The sequence below is a fragment of the Danio aesculapii genome, chromosome 6 (genome assembly GCF_903798145.1).
Source record: "Danio aesculapii chromosome 6, fDanAes4.1, whole genome shotgun sequence".
NCBI classification, from domain to species: Eukaryota; Metazoa; Chordata; class Actinopteri; order Cypriniformes; family Danionidae; genus Danio; species Danio aesculapii.
In genome coordinates this window covers 34,712,979-34,732,908 of record NC_079440.1, presented here as the reverse complement: position 1 = coordinate 34,732,908, position 19,930 = coordinate 34,712,979, and the positions used below count along the sequence as shown (strand labels likewise).

Sequence of the window (19,930 nt, the reverse complement as noted above, 5' to 3'; positions counted from 1 at the left end):
GTTCATTGTCTGGTGACTGGGCTGGCCAATCCTGGAGCATCTTGACCTTCTTTGCTTATAGGAACTTTGATGATGTGGAGGCTGAAGTATGAGGAGGAGCGCTATCCTGCTGAAGAATTTGCCCTCTCCTGTGGTTTGTAATGTAAAGGGCAGCACAAGTGTCTTGATAACTCAGATCGTTTTGGGCTGTTGATATTGCCATCCACTCTGCAGATTTCTTGCACACCCCCATTCTGAATGTAACCCCAAACTTGACTAAGTTCTAAAGAATATTGGGTCCATGTGGATTCCAATAGGTCTTCTGCAGTATTTGTGATGATTGGGATGCGGTTCAACAGATGATTCATCGGAAAAACTGCATACTGCCACTTTTCCAAATGATCAACTAGAAGTCAAGTTATTATTTGTTGCTCTAACAAGTACGATCAACGACAAGACTTTTGTCAGGTAGTGTATAATAATAAATGCTTCTTGAACAACAAAAGTAAGTATACAAAATTGATCATGAAAGATCACGAGCCAGTGCATGCCAATGGCTTTTCCATACAGTAATTAACGACATTGTAAACTATTATAAAATGTTGTTACAATTTAAAGTTACTGCCATTTATTTTAATATTTGACAGCTTTTCTTAAAAATCTTACCAACCCAGAATTATTGCACTGCATATATGTAGGTTAATGCATTTAATCTTTTATACAAAGTAGTAGCTGAGAAGTAAGCATCTCCACATCACAAAAATCGAACCGAAAAACAGGAGAGTTTGAGCCAAGATGAAAGACAGTGCAGCAAGAAGCAGTTCTGAACAAAGTGAGACCTTTCTCTGAAAACTGTGTTAGCAGAGGTGGACATAACAGAACAACCAAAGAAAAACTGATGTCCTTAAACAGCAAGTGAGCAACATCTGCACTCCAAAGAAGAGTTAAAGAATGAAGCGAAACAGAACGTTTATGATGTAGCAAGTGCTGAAAATGTGTCGCTGTGGCCCAATTCAGGATGCCAGACTGAAACGGTTACGTTAATAGAAACAAGGTAGGCAAATAAAGCACAGTAAGAAAAAAAAAAAAGAGTTGGTGATTATAGTTGTGTATATGTAGAGAGCCAGGAGCATGTCTGAGTGCTCTACACACAGGAAGTGAAGTATCAGTCACGTGCAGATAAGGGCTGAACCAAAGCAGACCAACCATACTCAGACTTCTTTTTTTTGTTTTTGGTCAGTCTCTAACAAGCGTTGATGGACAAATTTTCATGAAAATATATTTTCATTCCACACATACAGCTGAAGTCAGAATTATAAGCCTGTCTGTATATGTTGTTTTCCCAATTTCTGTTTAACAGAAAGAAGATTTCTTTTCAACACATATCTAAACATAATAATAACTAGGTTAATTAGGTTAACTAGGTAGGTTAGGGCAGTGTTTCCCAACCCTGTTCCTGAAGGAACACCAACAGTACACATTTTAAACCTCTCCCTAATCAAACACACCTGAATCAACTTATAACATCAGAAGAGACTCCAACACCTGAAGTTAATGGGTCAGAAACATCCAAAATATGTACTGTTGGTGTGCCTCCAGGAACAGGGTTGGGAAACACTGAGTTAGGGTAATTAGGCAAATTACTGGATAATGATGGTTTGCTCTGTAGACAATTGAAAAAATATTGAGATCAAAATGGTTTTAAAAAAACTGATTTTATTCTAGCCAAAATAAAACAAATAAGACTTTCTCCAGAAGAAAAAAATATTATCGAAAATACTGTGAACAATTCCTTGCTCTGATAAACATAATTTGGGAAATATAAAAAAAAAGATAAAATATTTATAAATATTAGAAAAAAAGGTAATTCTAATCATTTTCAAAGTAGTGAAACGGTAGTCCTACACTCATTGGCCACTTTATTATGTTCAACTGCTCATTAATGCAAATATGCCATAAATCACAACTCGACGTAGACATCAACACTAAATCATGTAAATGCTACACTTTAAACCTGCATCAGGTTGGGAAAGAAAAGTAATTAAAGTGACAAACATGGCAGCATTTCAGAAACTGCTGATCCACCGAGAATTTTGCGCACAAACATCTTTGGGGTTATTTATGCATAGAACAGTACATAAACGTGTAATTTTTTGGGGCACACCTAAGCTGTTTTTTTTATTCACAAAACTCAAATTCACTCAATTCACTACACTCAAATGGCCTCCAAAGTCACCAGATCTCAATCTAAATGGAGCACCTTTGGGTTGTGGTGAAACAGGAGATTTGCACCATGGATGTGCAGCTGATAAGTTTGCAGTGACTGGGTGATGCTGTAAAATCTCTGATGAATATCTCCAGTACTTTGAGAATTAAAGCAGTTATGAAGGATAAAGTGGACCCAACATGGTACTAGCAGGTGAGCATACTAAAGTTGCCAGTGAGTATATACTGATTATTACCATGTTTGTGTCTCAATCTTAATGATCAACCTCTACAATGTGGACACAATACAGCAGCAATTTTTCAGACTAAATTACACATTTTTATTTTTTTTTACCAAGTGGTGGAGCCAAAAATGGATGCGTCCATGTTAATTTTGTTGCATTTTGAAGTAAAGCACCATGTATTAGTAAGATTACTATAACTGCTCCATACAGTAGCCAACATTTGAAGCAGACCGAAAAAACTTTTCTAAATCGTCCCAAGACATGAACGGATGTTGTTCAATAATTGGTGAACAACTTTAAGAAAGCTGTTGACCCACTTCAAATGTTGATAACTGTGCTTTAAATGATAGAGGCTTGATTAAAATGGTTGTAAATAATTTAGCTTATTTGTCAGTCTGGATGAAAAAAAAAAAACAAGTTTTAAAAATCTCGTAAAACTATTCAAATTAGCACATTTAAAAGAATGGATATCGCCATATTGTGGAAATCTTGCGGCGCAGATTGCAGTTGTCTGAGATGGTTCAGCCCCTCTCTGGTTCAGTGTGCTTGTTTGCTCAGTCATAGAAAGCTAAAGAAATAAACCCTCAAACTATGAACTTACCACAAGACACAATAATTAAAGTGGGAAGAGGAGGGGTCAGCAACCAGGGAAATAAAAAAGGAGAGAACAGAACATTTTAATCAGGAAACCAGGAAACTCTTTGAAAGACTAACAAAACAAACACATACACAAAACAAACAGCAATACTACCAAACTCCATAAATCAATACACACATAAAAAGACTAAAACCCAACAAGAAACATGCAAGGAGGAAGAAGCAGGCACAAAAAGGTCTTGAAAAGATTAAACAGACACTTAAGTGCATTCCTGGTTTAATGCTGTACACAGGACAATTTCGGTTGAGTTGTTGCCATGCAGAAAAGTAAAAATGAACACTAGTAATACAAACAGGTGTAAATTAGAACTCAGGGATCGATTTAGTTTGCCATTAAACAAAAGCTAGCATAAAGAATAGGTCATTGGACATCACTTTGAGCATGTGAATATAGTTTTAGAGCTGATGATCACCATGGCAAGTCCATTCAGAAGAAATATCAAGAATAATTTGACGAGATAACAAAAATTCAGATTTTTTTTCATGTAAAATATCACTCTCATGTCATTCCAAACCTGTATAACGATTTTTATTCAATGGAACACAATAGATGCATTTTTAAATCTATAAACACTGTGTCTGCTCACTATTTAGGCATCTTTGGTTTCGAAAGTATTTTTACTTTTCCCATTGGTATTTTTTTAAAGTGCTGTAATCTCTGAACTGAACACGATCATCTAAAAATCAACACATAGTCTAAAATGTCTACATGTTTATGAAAGAAGGAAAAGTCAGACGGGATCGTAACAACATGAGGGTGAGCAAAATTAAAGAATTTCATTTTTGAGCAAAACCGTTCTTCAAGATAGTCAGCAAGACTCGTGTAAATCGAACCCTGTGCTTCTGAGACATGATGAAAAGACATGGATGGCAGTGCTGATGAAACGGTGTGAGAGGCGAACGAGGGAGTGAAATGACGCATTCATGAATAAATCTTGTCATTAGTGTCACAGTGGCTCCCATGCATGGCCTGTCAATCTGACAATGTTAACATTGCTTCTCCTCGAGAAAGAGAGAGGAGGATGAGAAGACGAGAAGGGACGCTGCTGTCCGGACACCACTGACAGCAGTCCCATAGGAAAGATAATAAAGAGATGAAGGGATGGACGAAGAAATGAAAAACGTCCATAAAAAAGGTTAATGGGTCAAATTCACAGCAAAAGAGAGTCATGATAAATGCCCACAGCTTGCACGTATGGGCCAAGCATTAACCATGAAGTTCAGCACCTACCTCCCAGCCTGTGCTCTGTGTAACAGAGAGAATACAGCACAAATCAACAAACAGCTCACAATCGCCCCCTGCAGAAACCCAGACTCACCTTTATGGATAACCATACACTACTGTTCAAGAGTTTGAGAACATTATGATTTTGGGTAAAGTAATTTACAGTGTATCCAGAAAGTATTCATAGAGCTTCACTTTTTCCACATTTTTTTGTGTTACAGCCTTATTTCGAAATGCATTCAATTCATTTATTTCCTCAAAATTCTACACACAACACCCCATAATGACAATGTGAAAAAAGATTTTTCAAATTGTTGCAAATTTATTAAAAATAAAACCTGAAAAATCACATGTACATAATTATTCACAGCCTTTACCGTGAAGCTCTATATTGAGCTCAGGCACATTCTGTTTCCACTGATCATTCTTGAGGTGTTTCAGCAGCTTAATTGGAGTTGACCTGTGGTAAATTCAGTTGATTGGACATGATTTGAAAAGGCATACACCTGTCTATATAAGGTCCCAGGGTTGACAGTGCATCATGCTGTGGGGATGTTTTTCAGCAGCAGGAACTGGAAGATTAGTCAGGATAGAGGGAAAGATAAATGCTGCAATGTACAGAGACATTCTGAATGAAAACCTGCTTCAGAGTGCTCTTGACCTCAGACTGGGACGACGATTCATCTTCCAGCAGAACAATGACTCAAAGCACACCGCCAAAACATCAATGGAGTGGCTTCATAACACCTCGGTGAATGTCCTTGAGTGGCCCAGCCAGAGCCCAGACCTAAATCCTATTTAACATTTTTGGTGAGATCTGAATGGCTGTACGCCATTGATTCCCATCCAACCTGATAGAGCTTGAGAAGTACTGCAAAGAGGAATGGGCAAAAATTCCCAAAGACAGGCGTGCCAAGCTTGTGGCATCATATTCAAAAAGACTTGAGGCTGTAATTGCTGCCAAAGGTGCATCAACAAAGTATTAAGCAAAGGCTGTGAATACTTCTGTACATGTGATCTCTCAGGTTTTAAATTTTTTAATAAATTTGCAACAATTTCAATTTTTTTTTTTAATTGTCATAATGGGGTATTGTGTGTAGAATTTTGAGGAAATTAATTTAATCCATTTTGGAATTAGGCTGTAACATTAAAAACATGTGGAAAAAGTGAAGCGCTACGAACACTTTCCGGATGCACTGAATAGTTTTAGTGAGCAAGGATGCATTAAGATATTTAGAAATTTAGCTAAAAAACACTTTAATATTGATAAAATATCTAAAATTAAATCAAAATATGTTTAGTTTAACTTTCTATCATCTAAGAATTTAAGCAGCGCTGGGGAAATTATTAGACGCTAATTAGATTCCATTTATCTGAATGTGTTTTTATGCAGGGCAGGAGCCTTGGCTGGTTTAGGCTTGTTAAATATGGTGGTATGCAGTGGCAAATCCCTTTTCTTAATGACTGATTATTAATAGATCATTCAAGTGATTCGTTTAAAACAGGTGATGCATTTAGAAATTATGCAGGTGGTCGTCGATGAATAGATTATTGAAATCATTCACTCAAATGATTTGTGCAAAAAAAAAAAAAAAGATTCATTCAAGAATGAAATTGTGTCTAAATTGTAACTCACGCAATATTGAATTGAACTGTATAAATAAATATCACACTTATGATTCTACTCATAATAATAAAAAAAACGAAATAACTGAGAATCAAATTAAAGTGGTGGTCCACTACGATATCACATTTTAAACTTTATTTAAATATATATTTGTGTAATGTAGCTGTTTTAAACAACATCTCTGAATTTAAGACGCTCAAAGTTCAATGCAAAAAGAGACATTGGCTTTTACAGAGTTAGCTTAGCAAAGCCTATAGTGAACGAAGTTTGGGGACTACAAAAAAAAAATACATCCAGGCTAGTGAGATCACAAGCGCTTCAGGTTATGTGCATACACACCACTCAGCAAAGGGGCGTGGCCAGAGGTGCTGTAATGTTAAAGCAGGAAACAGCTAAAATGCCGTCCAAATGCTGCTATTTCCACAGAGCTTAATTTTAATTATGTTCCAGAGAAAAAAAAATATAGCTAGCATTTGACAAAGGACAGCTTCTAGGATCTCTCCCAGTTCAGCGCTAGATTCGGTCAAAAAATCCTCCAATCAATGAAGCTGTTAATTTGTTAAAATTGATCAATTACATGCACAGTTTTAGCTTTAACGATATGTTGTAGCGAGGACTTAAACAAGAATGTAAACAATGGGAAATGCTGTTTGGCGCTGCTAACAATTTAGCTACAAATTCATATTTATCCATCAAGCACAAAAGCTTGAAGGGGCATGATGCTTTTCCTGGTGACATGGAGCCGATCTGCGAATCACAGCACATTATGTTAGCTGACCAACCACAGCCTCTTGAGGGCAGGCCTTTCAGAGGAGGAAATATGTCATTTTCATGTTAGCTGAGTAGCTGTATATAATCAAAGTTGGATATATGAAAAAATAACGTGATTTTCTACAAGTGAAGCATGAGCACACATTTCTTTGCATCTTATAAAGACAACCAAGCCTTAAAAATACACTCTGGACCACCCCTTTAACGTCTTATCATGTGACACTGAAACCTGGAATAATGCCACTGAAAATAAAAATCAGCTTTACGATCACAAAAAAGAACCTACTTTTTAACATATAGTAGAAGATTTTTTTTAGATGATAATATTTCTCATTCTTACTTTTTCTGTGTATTTTTTTAATGTAGCCTTGGTGTAAATGAGAGACTTAATTCAAAAACAATAATAATTAAAAGAAATATCTTACTGATCCCAATCTGTAAACAGTAGTGTATTTTGTTAGACTGTGTCTGCCATAAAAGACTATTCAATCCTACAGTACATACCACATGCAATAATATAAAATTACTAGATTTTTTACATTTAAAAAATAATTTTTTTGTACATGATGACCATGGATTTTGGCCAGTACCCCAGGAGATTCTATAACAGTAGCGAGTTTGTCACTTTTATTTATTGTTTTATGCTGCTATGCAATCGCTTGTTCACATACCAAGATCAAAAGAAAATCCCCCCTATGTATGAATGATAGTCTGGTTACCTCCTTTTACATTTATCTATATGGAATTTTATAAGCAAGCGTCAAGTATAAAACAAAAATGAAATCTGTGGTTTTGCACAAATCGTCAACTTATTGTACAGTATGAGCAAGATACATTCACACCAACAATAATAACTATTAACAACAAATCAAATTCTAAGAGAACAGCAGACTTTATGCCATATCTATAAATATAGTTACAAAAAAAAACTGGCTGGAATCATATTTGGGGTGATTTTTTTTTCTCAGCTTTTAAACAATAAGAAATATTTACAGCAAATTAGAAATATTCCAAGCTAAATCAGCTAGTGGTTTTAAAGATCAAAGCAGCTAATAAGGGTTATCATTTTTAGTGTGAATTTTACTGATATTGCCCATGAACTCTCACAGACGAGATAAACAGTCACGCAGTCATGTAAACTCAAAGTCTCTTTCACGTGTCACACAGAACTCACGTCTGTTTGTATACACAAGAAAAATGTTGCCAATGTAGACAACTGGCTGACTGTTGCTTTGTACTACAGTACTAGGGCAATAATACAAAGTCCAGTTGTCTTACACTGCTTGCAGTCGTGAAGAGGCTAAACGGAGCATCTATTTTAAGAATTATTTAGTTTAACATAAGCATTTACCTGGTGCACGATTTTGCCAAAAGCTTCCTGAAGTTTACCATGAATAGTGGCAAGCTTCTTGGCATCCCTGTTGGCCTCATGAATAGGGATGAGCACTTTGTAGACTTCATTGACCGCTTCGTACATGCCAGCCTGGAGAGAAACAATGATAAGAGTGGCTGATGCCCTATAAAATAAATGATGTAATGTTATTTGATGGCATATCAGTTTGTTTTTTTTGCCCATTATGTATTCAAAATATATTTGTAAATGTACTGTATATATTTGAATAATTTTGGGATGCTAATTTCCTAAAACGGTGCCTGTTTTGCAATAGCACGTCACACTTTCTAACAAAACATGATAAATGAAGTATGACAGCATTTTGGGTTTTAATGTCTATTTAAATATGAAGACGTTTTGTATGATCCTTTAATAATCTTCCTCTGAGCCAGGTTAGAAATATTTGTTTAATTCTGAGGTGATTCTGAGTATGAGATTATTTTATGTCTTATCCTGATTTAAATGTAAGAAAAATTTATAAATAAAAAAATCATAACAACAATGGTATTAATAATAGTAATAGTGGTAGTAATAATAATAATAATAATAATAATAATAATAATAATAATAATAATAATACAAAAAAAAGAAAGAAAAAAGTTAACTTTAGCCACATTTTATCTGTAGGCAGTTTACTACATCTAAACCAAAACAGGTTTATTTACCTGTGTTTATGTGATGTTCTTTAGCATTACAATTAGTATTTAAGTTTTGTTTAAAATAATACATTCTAAATTAGTATTTTTTTAATCCATTAAATTAAACTTTTTGGCATTTGATCGATTTTGTTATTTTGATAAACATTTTATTCTGTTATTTACTTATACATATAAACATGCATATCAGTTTCATTTTCCTTTATTTTTGTCATTCAAAACATTACAATAAATTGTTATGCAGAATGAAATTACGTTGCATCAGACCCAACAAGAACAAAAAAAAACATCAAACGCTATAAAAACCTAACATAATAAAATAGCTTTATAATTCCATAAACATATAAAAATACAGTTATAAAAAATATAACCCAATCTCTCTCTCTCTCTCTCTCTCTCTCTCTCTCTCTCTATATATATATATATATATATATAATATTAACAATTTGTGCTAGTTTAACTATTTATAGATTTATTACTACATACTAGCTATCAATAGTATTTAAAATACGATATTATTCAAAAGTCTTATAATGGCAGGATAAAAACAAAAAACAACAATGCAACAATAATAACAATAATATTAATAATAACATAATAATAATATTTTACATAACACAAACTTTCTATTGTAGAAATAATGCAAGGGATACAAGGGATACAAAGGATTAACTGATATGTTTTCTATTTAGCATCATCAAATTTGACAGTTAATTTCATCTTTATTTTACTGGGAAATCTCACCTAATATTGAATATTAGGACTTTTTTTGTGAATCAGTACAATACGCAAGATTTTTTATCAGCGACTATCTGGAAATTCATTAGAAACTATTTATTAATAAATAAAAAACCAAAAATAAGTAACTAAACACTGGTTTAATTTACATCTCCAATAATATATCCAAAACCATAACATTATTTAAAATACATAGCAAATGACTAATTATTAAGTTTTTAAATATTATGTAGTAAAAAAAGAATCCACTAATATGTCACAAAAGATTCATATATATTAAATAAGTTGCTTTATCATGATGAAATTAAAACATCTGAATGTAACCAAGCCATAATAAATAAATGAGGTATGTTAAATCTCATAGTAAATATCTCCTCAAAACAAAACGATTACCAAATTATTTATAGTGAAATCACTGAATCTTAGTACATATAGAAATGATTATGTATTTAAAAAAATAAAAGTCATAATAAAATGCAGCCAAAGCTAAAATAAAGAACTCACCATAGAAAAGGAGGCTGCAGCTTGCTCCAGCAACCCAACTAAACCTGCTTCAGTGAAGTACTTCCCCGAGCAGATGCCCTCCTCGTCTGGAGACACAACATCATCCGACACAGCAGACTCTTCCAGCACATTAGAGGAAATGTTCTGCAATGTGACAAAGAACCTCATTAATATATCACAATCTAAAAGTAAATCACTGAAACTTCACTATCTGAATCACTGAGAGTGGTCGGAACCTGAAAAGTGACACAGCCCACAGGCAGGTACTTGCGATCCTCCAGCATGCTGAGGTATTCAGCCACCAGGGCGGCGCTGTGGACCAAACACTGAGCTGCTTCTGCATGGTTATTTCTCTCTGAGTGTTTGCCAGCCATATTCTGCAGCCAGGTCAGTCGTAGGTCTGGGGACGTCTGGTAGCCTTTAGCAATCCTGTAAATAACAGACAGCAGATATTTGTTTTGAAAAATGCTGGAGAGAACTGAGATTTTACTTTAAGTTTGCAAGTGAAGCTTATTGACCAGGTCTTTGTATTTTTTCAATTTTATTTCAACTTTCAAAAAAGGAAATAAAAATGTCAGAAATTACACTATCATAAAAAAATTTAGGGTTGGTAAAATGTAGAATTTTTTAAGAATAAAAGCTTATTAATAATATCAATATTTTTTAATTTTAAGGAGAACAATAAAACAATATATTACATTTTATTACAATTCAAACTAACATATTTTAAAGTAGTATTTTTCCTTTGAAGGCAATACAGAATTTTCAGCATAAAACCACAAAATATATATTTTCAGCAAAGTTTGATGAAAATATTAAATATTTTAATAAAGATTTTTTTATATTTATATTAATGAATAAAAAAAACACTTATTGAAACAATTTCTGATCCTGTTTATTTGAAACAGTAGTTTATAATTTAGCTGTAGATTACATTCCTTCACTTTTGATATAAGCATCTGATAACTAAACAAATAAATTAACTGTAAATTTCTCATTTTAAATAGTAACTTAATAATTCAAGTTAATTTGTAGTTATTATTATTATTATTATTATTATTATTATTATTATTATTATTATTATTATTATATTACTATTATTATTAATTAATAACAATAATAATAATAATAACAATAATAATAATAATAAGAAGAAGAAGAAGAAGAAGAAAAAAAAATAATAAGAAGAAGAATAATAATAAGAAGAAGACTACTACTACTACTACTACTACTACTAATAATAATAATAATAATAATAAATAATAATCAATACCTGTACATCAGATCAATTAGCATCTCTGGATCTTCTTGGTGTTCCTTCATTTTTACCGTGTCCGACAGGATCATATGCAGGTTAAACACCAGATCTTGAACCTGAAATCAAAGCCCAAGTCAGTGTTTTGCATCAGGGACTAATAAACAGCTGGTGATTGACAGGTTGTCGAGGCTGACCTGGTCAGGGAAGGTGGTTTCTCTGAGCTCTAGATCCTCTTCGGCATACGTGAGGATGGTCTTGAGCGAACGGCGTAAAAACTCCTCGTTGAAGTTCTGAGATGTTCCCACCAACGATGAAAGAGACATGGTCACCTGCATTTTCACCCGCGCAAAGTTCTGTAGGAGAGAGGAGAAACAAAGAGGAATCCTCATATGACCACCAAAGGATCAAAATACTGTATAAGAATGAATGATTATCAAATAAGACCTGTCATTTATACAATATTTAAACATATAAACACACTGTGAATGTTAAATTATATACCTAATACTTATATTTTTATAACACAAGTTAATTTAAAAGCATATATTACTCAAATATATTCAATTAAAAATGCAGTGTCTTTCCGATATATACTTTTATTATTTTATTAAGCAAAAAATGCATTCAATTAATCAAATGTGACAGTAAAGATATTATTTGAACATTTTATTCATCAAACAAGTTATGAAAACTAAAATAAAGCTATATATGTCAATATTTGTGTGGAAATACTTCTGAAGGATCATGTGACACTGGGAAAGGTCCACAAGCCAGAACTCAAACTTGGGACACCCAAAGCGCAACAGCACAATATGCCTGTGCACTACCCACCAGGCTATCTGCACCAACAAGTACACTTCATTTGTTATTGAGAAGAAAAAATGCTTATATATTAATCCAAACACAAATATAATGTCTAAATCATCATCATCATCATCATCACAAATACAGTGCAACCTTATAAAAGTATGTCAGAGTGTGTTAAAATGTTTCTCACATTGCCGATCTCAAAGTTCTGTCTCATGAGGAGGTAGAGAGAGGCGCTGGCGTGAGCTCTAATGGTGCCTATGCTGCTGCTACAGTTCCTCAAGAGACGCAGGCACAGGTCAGCACACTGCTCCGTCTCCTCCTCAAACAGCAGCTCTGGAAACTGAACACACAACACTTCATGACAAAAGGTACTTAAACCTCAAAACATTATGCAATTCTGAGTGTGCCTCACACAGGTAAGTTGGCTTAACAAACCACCAGTAGAAAACCCACTCTCTGACACCTTCCAAGACACCTTTCACCAGTAGTGCGCATTTGTACCAGACACGTTCATACAATTACTCTATATCTAAACATTGGGCATTTCTGAAGTGTGCTTCATACAGGCGAGTGGGCTTGACAAACCACCTGTAGAAACACTCTTCTCTCTATATGCATTGGACACTTTACTTCTACTCCATCTTACAACTACTTACACTAAAAAAGGAAAACAATGTTACCTGTGAATGTACCACAAATCATGTCACACTACTTGTTTTCTTTAACCTTAAGGAACTTCTTTTGCACAATATCTTGCACAATATTGTTCAGTCTTATGTAAAAGTACTTGTATAGTGTGTCTCGGGTTATGTGTATAGTTTAAATATTTATTTATAGTGTATCTATAGTTAGTACTTAGTATAGTTAGATTACAGCTCCGTTATGTATAGGTTTTCTTTTTTGATAATTATTTTTCAGGGGGTTTTCACCTTTAATTTGGATAGGATAGTGGATGTTACAGACAGGAAAGTATTAGGAGCAGAGAGAGGGGAAGGGTCGAGCTGGGAATCGAACTCGGGTCGCCGCGAGCACCATGGTGCTATATGTCCACGCACTTAACTATTAGGCTATTAGCCCAACATTTATGTATAGGTTTAAAATAGCTCTTATATCCAACATTTCGTTCCACTGTATGTAGTGGAATGACTATAAAGCTCAACTTAACTCGCGGTCATCAAACAATAATGCAGCTCAAAGGTCCCCTAAAGCATTGCTGTTGGAAAATATTTTTTTATTAGGGCCAGAGTTCTATTGAAATACAATTATTTGTCTTAAAGGAACGCTAAAGACCGAGTTTTAGAGTTAAGTTTTTCACCCTAGAGTTGAGTTTAACTATTTTTTAAATCTATTCAGCCAATCTCTGGGTCTGATGGAAGAACTTTTATATTAGATTAGACCATTAGCATCTCACTTAAAATTCAAAAAGTTAGATAATTTCCCTTTTTAAAGCTCGACACATCTGTAGTAACATCATGTACCTAGACCCACCGGAAATTAAAAGTCAATGTGGCTGGAAACTTTGCTGCTATACCATGACTGCAGCAGGCACAATCATATTACGCAGCGCCTGAAAACACTCCACAGTTGTGATGGGCGGAAATCGGTTATATGCGCGGGCACTGCGGATAATGCGCAGGTCGGGTAATAAAAAAATACATCATGATTAAATGTGCAGTAGGTGATCTGCCAGAATGCTAGCATTAGCAAAACAGCTTAGAAATTTTACGACCCACCCCTGCCATCCAAAGCCACGCCTCCTTAAGTCATGAACGCGCGAACACGCACTGATTAGATATAACACTAGATCATGTCATTCACCAGTTAGAAAACTCTATGGAGACACGCACTTTATCAACCTTAGTTGTTGACAGGCCTGTGGGTGCAGGATTTATATTTCCTAAAACTGTGTCACAGCCTGTCACTGTTCAAAAATGAGCGAATGTGTGAATATAAATCAAACTTCACCTCAGTAAAGCTGGTTAGGCAGAAGAGCACATTTACTTATGTTTTGTTATTAAACTAAATAAAAATTAGATCAGAAAAAAAGGAGTGCTAAAAACAGAAATATCCTGTCATCTTTTTACATTACACTTTACGAGTGACTTTTCATTTACAATTGTGCTCGCTGATCCTCGTACATCGCTTGTTTAAGCTCCTTTCTCACTTGAACAACTAAACGAAAGCTTAAGTCTATTTAACTGACTATATTACAGATGCTGTAAAAGGTACTCCATGAATTTGAAAATAGCCAATCTTTTGGCGGACGTTTTCAGTGGCTGAACAACATGTCCGTGCATTTAAACCCATTCATAAACCAGAACACAATCTACATTGTGTGGCTAACATAGTTTTAAAACATACCCGTCTAAAAGAAATATTTCAGCGTGCAAAAGTAATTCCGATTTTGATTCAGGGTTTAGAAAAGTTTTGATTATGCATTTTTGGCAGAAGCCCTTTCAGAAACAATTTATTTTCATGGATACAAGGCCATGTTGGTCTTTCAGAAAGAAGTTCAGGTTGATGCAGAGTTTGCCTGATGTCTCTCTGTCAGCTGTAGATCCGTGCTTCACATGTGTGCGTGAGTGACGTATCTGTCTGCTTAAAGAGGCTGCGCAGAAATTCAAATTTAAATTTGTTGACAGACAGTTTGAGATGCCTGTCGTAATTGTTTGAGATTTATTTGGGAGTTATTTGTCGGTCCGACAATATTTAATTGGATGAACATATTTTAGTCTTATGCCTTACACAGAATATAAAAATACATATAAATATATTTAGATCATTTACTTTAATCATTACTATTGGAATGTGAAGAGACTTTCAACCTGCACAGCAAAAAATGTTTCTGAAGACAATCACCTACTGCACCTTTAATTGCGAATGGGTCGCGGGTGGATGAGAATAATTATTAATGATTTTGCTTTATATTATTTAAACACATTCTGTAAAATACGAATGTGTTTTCAATGCACTTTTCATCAGGCAAACAGGCCCTAATTTGCACGCTAACTTTTTACACAAAAAATAGGCGTGTGGTGGAGGTCCATTTGTTAAAGCAAAAATTTAGAGAAACTTAAAAGGGAGAGTAAAAAACAAAACAAAAGGAAGGAAAGAAAAATGCAGTGTGGGAGCATTTTAGAGAAGTTGTTAACGAGGATTAATCAAGTGCTGGATATGTAATATAGGAGCCATATTTCTTTTCATTTAATTATAATGTTTACTTGTATACTGATTAGTTAGGGTTTCACAGTGACATTTAATGTTTTGAGTCACGTGGGCCTACCTGGCACCTGCTAGAGCAAATAAAGCGCGTGCACAATCACACAGGTGTTAGGAGGAGAGAATGAGAGTGGGGTAGCTGTACTTTTTGTTGACCGCCACAGCAACCGCAACAACGCCACACGCAACAACCCTATACAATGCAATAATCAGCTCCATAGACAACAGGTATTTAACCCACAAATTGATGTTTTGTTCGTCATATTTCAACTATATATAAAGTTTTGCTAAAACATCTTGGGCTCAGCGTGTCTGTCTCAGCCATCAGCGCGTCACAAATTAAAAGGACCCTCACTGCCTCTCTAGCGACTTAAGGACAAATCAGGAAGTCGAAATATGTAATATGCAACATCTGTGAAGCACTGTATGTATATGTAAGCCACAAGACCGGTACCTCAAATATGAAACAACATGTGTGTGCTAAATTTATATTATTGATATTTTTAGGCTACTTTGTGTATCTATTTAAAAAATAAAGAAAATGTTTTCTAAAGACAAACTTTTGTATTTCTAAATAAAAACGGTTTACGATTAGCACATCATTTTACTATCAGACATGCACAAATTAGCTCACTGAATCGGCTGTTAATAAAGAACGTTCCACGCATAGTTAAAACAAAGAATTAGAATTATTAAAGTGACGATCGGGTGCAGATCGGGTGCATATACATATATCAGATAAAATTATATGTGCAGATGGCTGGTGAATGATTAGTATGAAGCCTCGGATGACATTTCAGCTGATCTGTGCATATCTAGTCCACAGCTAAGTAATATCACACGTCATCTGCATAATATCACTGCATCTGCTGCAGCAAAGTGTCAGCTACTATTTATAATTTTCTTATAGATGTAAATGTTGAATACAAGCGAATACGTAACCAATTTAAGCCATATCTTAAAGAGTGAGGGGCACTTCAGATTCTAGAGAGCATTTGAGTGGTCAGAAGATATGAAGCTGAAGTGTAATAATAATAAAAAAATCATATCATTCATTGATCCATATTGGCCAAAGAGAGAAACCTAGAGACTAACTGGTATTAACACACAAAAGTCCAGTCTCTGACCTAAACAGTGTTCACTCACCTTTGACACAAGAGCTCTCTGTGTAGCGAAGCAGTGTTGCAAATATAGGGCACTTTGATTACATGCCATGCTGTGTAGCAGGACCTTCAGAACGCCTCCCAGAATGCTCTCTTTGGATTCCGTCACTGACACGGTCTACATGACACAATAACAGTCAGAATAAATGTCTTCAAATACTCACAATTACTGAAGGTGGCTATCCAATCATTACCTGAACTATTATTTCTAGCGTATCCAATATGATGAGATTAGCTTCAGTTGCCAGGTTTCCATCGATAATTGCTTCATGCTCCAGCTCGGCCCTGGTCCTGACAAACAATGAGGCAATGGACTGTTAAAATGGTGCAATATGCAACGTACAACAGCGAACGCATCCTTGAATGCCACAGCAATCTCCACACAAGCATTCAAGTGAGTGTATACTGAGGAGCGCTGTCCTCAGCATACAGACTATAAACTCCATTCGTACAGACTCCATCATGGTTGTGTCCTTTCCAGTGTAAAGTATTAATCTCAACTTTCATCAATACATGCATAATCTGAACTCTTTCCACTACAATCTTCATGTCTTATATTTGAAATTAATGCAATAAATAAACAAATATAAAACAAACAGATATTTGTACAATGTGTTTACATGTGAAATCAAATAAAATTCTAAAAATAATGATACAAATTAAGTTCCAGCCTGAACGCATAATAGACGTTAAGCAATTTAAAATGATAGTAAATGTGTAAGCATATCCTAGTAAGCTTACAAACCTAACTAAGAAGGGCTCCTGGCTTGTTCCATTGCGCAGTAGGGTTCCCTTAAACCTGTATGGTCACACACAAATAACTGTACCATAACCCTATACCAAAGCTTTATAGAGAAGGAGGAAGCCACAGCCCTGTCATAGACTTATTATTATTGTTAGAAGCAGAGAGGGTGGTCTGCTGTTAAAAGGTTTTGGAAAATGTGGTGTGATACTATTTTCTTAAACTGCAACTTTGCACCTGGAGATTCACTGTGTACACGCATTATTATCAGGGCTTGACATTAACACCCGCCAAATGTGGGTAGATTTCAGCTCTGGCGGGTAAGACAGCCACTTCCACTAGCCACTTTGGCTGGTTGGAAATAATTTTTAAAGGGTTATTTTCTTAAAAGCAGGGTTTGACAATAAGGATGGCCCAATATTCGTGCAAATGTGATCTTAGAATCAAGAAGTAGCATGACTGACAAAAATAACTGTGTTTGCATGACCAAAAGAAAGCAGGTAAATACCGAACGAGAGAATGACCACTCGCATGCACAGGTGATGCACGCGACTGTTAAAAAGCGAGCATGCTCCCGTTTACTAGCACGAAGCAACTGTGCTTAAAGGGAACGCAACTGGTGCGATCGGTTCTCTTTGAAATAGACTGGACAAAGAGCGATGATCGTGCACCCACAGTCCTGCTGCTTTCAAATGCTCAAGATTTTTTTAAAAATACACATATTCCTTAGTAAGCAGCAGCAGTCACTGCTTTCAGTTGAATTATTCTTTGAACAGATTATTAACAGGCCTAACATTAACCGTGTGCACGTGATCATCCTTTCATTATCAAACACGTTATGTTTAACCTGCTTTCACCTACTTACAGTTATTTTTGTTAATATAGTTTAATTATAGTTTTTTACAATAACTTTGCTTTAGTGGGAGATTAACTCCACATTTATGTATAGTTAACAGGTGATCTGGGACCTTTAGCCAGGGCAGATTACTGCCCCAAATGGTGCTCACTGCAGAGTCACTTAGGCAGAGCTGAGCTCCAGCAAGGGAGAGTTTGAGCTCCTTCCTTGCGCTTCTTCTACGAGTGATGGTTAGGGGTGGGTGTACACATTAAAACAGCTTACAGGAGGAGGAGCGAGAGCTCAAGATCCCCCTTGCTAGAGCTCAAATGGCTCTGCAGCGAGCAGTGTCTCGATTACTGTATTTTAGATACATGACAATAATTCTTTTTTAAATGTCTTGTTTTATTTTAAAGAAAGGTTTTTTTAATTAAAAAGTGCACCTATATAGCTATATTTTCCTTGTTTTGGCACATTAAAAATTTGTGGCTAAGAAATACTTATTTGGTGTTGTCAGAGATAAATTTGGTAAATCCTTAATTTTTAGCCCTGAAAAGTCATGTGAAATAAAAACTAATTGCAATGCGACACAACCCATGTGCTCATGCACACTGAGCAAGCTAATACACAATACACACTAGAAGTGAAATGAATGAGGTGGCATGTGGACATAACACAACATCTAAATCAAGTAAATTTTGCATGTCAAAGTCAAATTTATACATATAAATTATATTTTCCCAACAAGAAAAGTGTGGCTAGTGAAAATGGCAAATGGCTAGTAATGTTGGAAATCTACTAGCCACAAGTGTGGCCCTTCAAGCCCTGATTATTATTATTATTAATATTATTATAATTATTATTATCTTTTTTAACTAATCGAAAATGAAAGAATCATCATTTAAAGATGATCCTAAAGATGATCATTTAACGATGATTATTTACAGTAGGTAAACTAGATCTGTGGGGAAAAACAGTTTGAAATATTGATTTTGCGACTTTCAAAATGGTCTCTCACTTGAATCGATTCTGAGCTTAGTTTTTAACAGCAGATGGTGCTGTAGGTTTTACAAACAGCCATACTCTGCTTGCATCCAATTCCCTAAAACAACTTTAACCTAAATAAAACATTTAAATAAAATAATAATAGTGAATTATAAGATTACGATTATAATGTAGAGTGTATAATAAGAGTAGTCCATAACTACGGCTAGTTTTAAAAAAGTTTCACGCTTACACAAAAAGTTTGAAATGTTTATACATTCGCAAAAACAGCCAAAAACACGTATTGTGTATCCCAGGACAGTATTTGGTGCTGTCACCTTTTCAGTAAACAGTACCTTTACGCAAATGATTCAGGATGATTCCAATGAAGTCAGGCATCGAACAAAAACAGGTAATTTGAAAGAGCTGTCGCAGAAATGTTGCCACAGCACGAGGAAATACAACAACCAGCACCTAAAAAGCCACCATATGCGGCTATATGAGGAGCGTCTTGCTAAAAAGTCAACTAAAAGTACTGCCAGTGACACTGCCAGTGCCTCTATCTAGTAGTTAGCAACAGCAAAGTACAATTTCAGTGTTGTTTGCAGCTATTACACCATATGAAAAAAAACATCACGAAGGCACCAGGAGATAACTAACGCCATAACTCACGACTGTTTGCTCTGGAGAAAAATTTGTGTTTCATTTCTGAATATTTATAAACAAATTTGAATAAAAGTTGGAGTTAGTTAATACCTTTTCAGTTCCTTTTTTAACTAACACTCACTGCATTTTAGCAGTAAGAAGCTACGATACAGAATATTGAGCTGAAGCTTGACTACAAAATTGAAATCGCAAATCAAATCGAAATCACAATATCTGTAAAAAAAAAAAAAAAAAAAAAAAAAAAAAAAAAAAA

At 35.0% G+C, this 19,930-nt stretch overlaps 1 protein-coding gene across 18 annotated transcripts in view; it reads right to left on the bottom strand.

Annotated features, from left to right (window-relative positions):
* Window positions 1–19,930, bottom strand: part of dock7 (dedicator of cytokinesis 7) — a 76,502-nt gene that overhangs the window by 7,413 nt on the left and 49,159 nt on the right. For 7 of the 18 annotated variants that reach the window (XM_056460053.1, XM_056460048.1, XM_056460051.1 and 4 more), the window contains 10 exons: window positions 17,196–17,249; window positions 16,645–16,741; window positions 16,434–16,568; window positions 12,256–12,408; window positions 11,453–11,611; window positions 11,274–11,374; window positions 10,237–10,429; window positions 10,001–10,144; window positions 8,061–8,192; window positions 4,318–4,332 (listed from right to left, as the gene is read on the bottom strand). In XM_056460053.1, the coding sequence (XP_056316028.1) occupies window positions 4,318–4,332; window positions 8,061–8,192; window positions 10,001–10,144; window positions 10,237–10,429; window positions 11,274–11,374; window positions 11,453–11,611; window positions 12,256–12,408; window positions 16,434–16,568; window positions 16,645–16,741; window positions 17,196–17,249 (1,183 nt within the window). The remainder of the gene's footprint in view (window positions 1–4,317; window positions 4,333–8,060; window positions 8,193–10,000; window positions 10,145–10,236; window positions 10,430–11,273; window positions 11,375–11,452; window positions 11,612–12,255; window positions 12,409–16,433; window positions 16,569–16,644; window positions 16,742–17,195; window positions 17,250–19,930) is intronic. The other 11 variants (XM_056460055.1, XM_056460057.1, XM_056460060.1 and 8 more) reach the window with 3 other exon arrangements.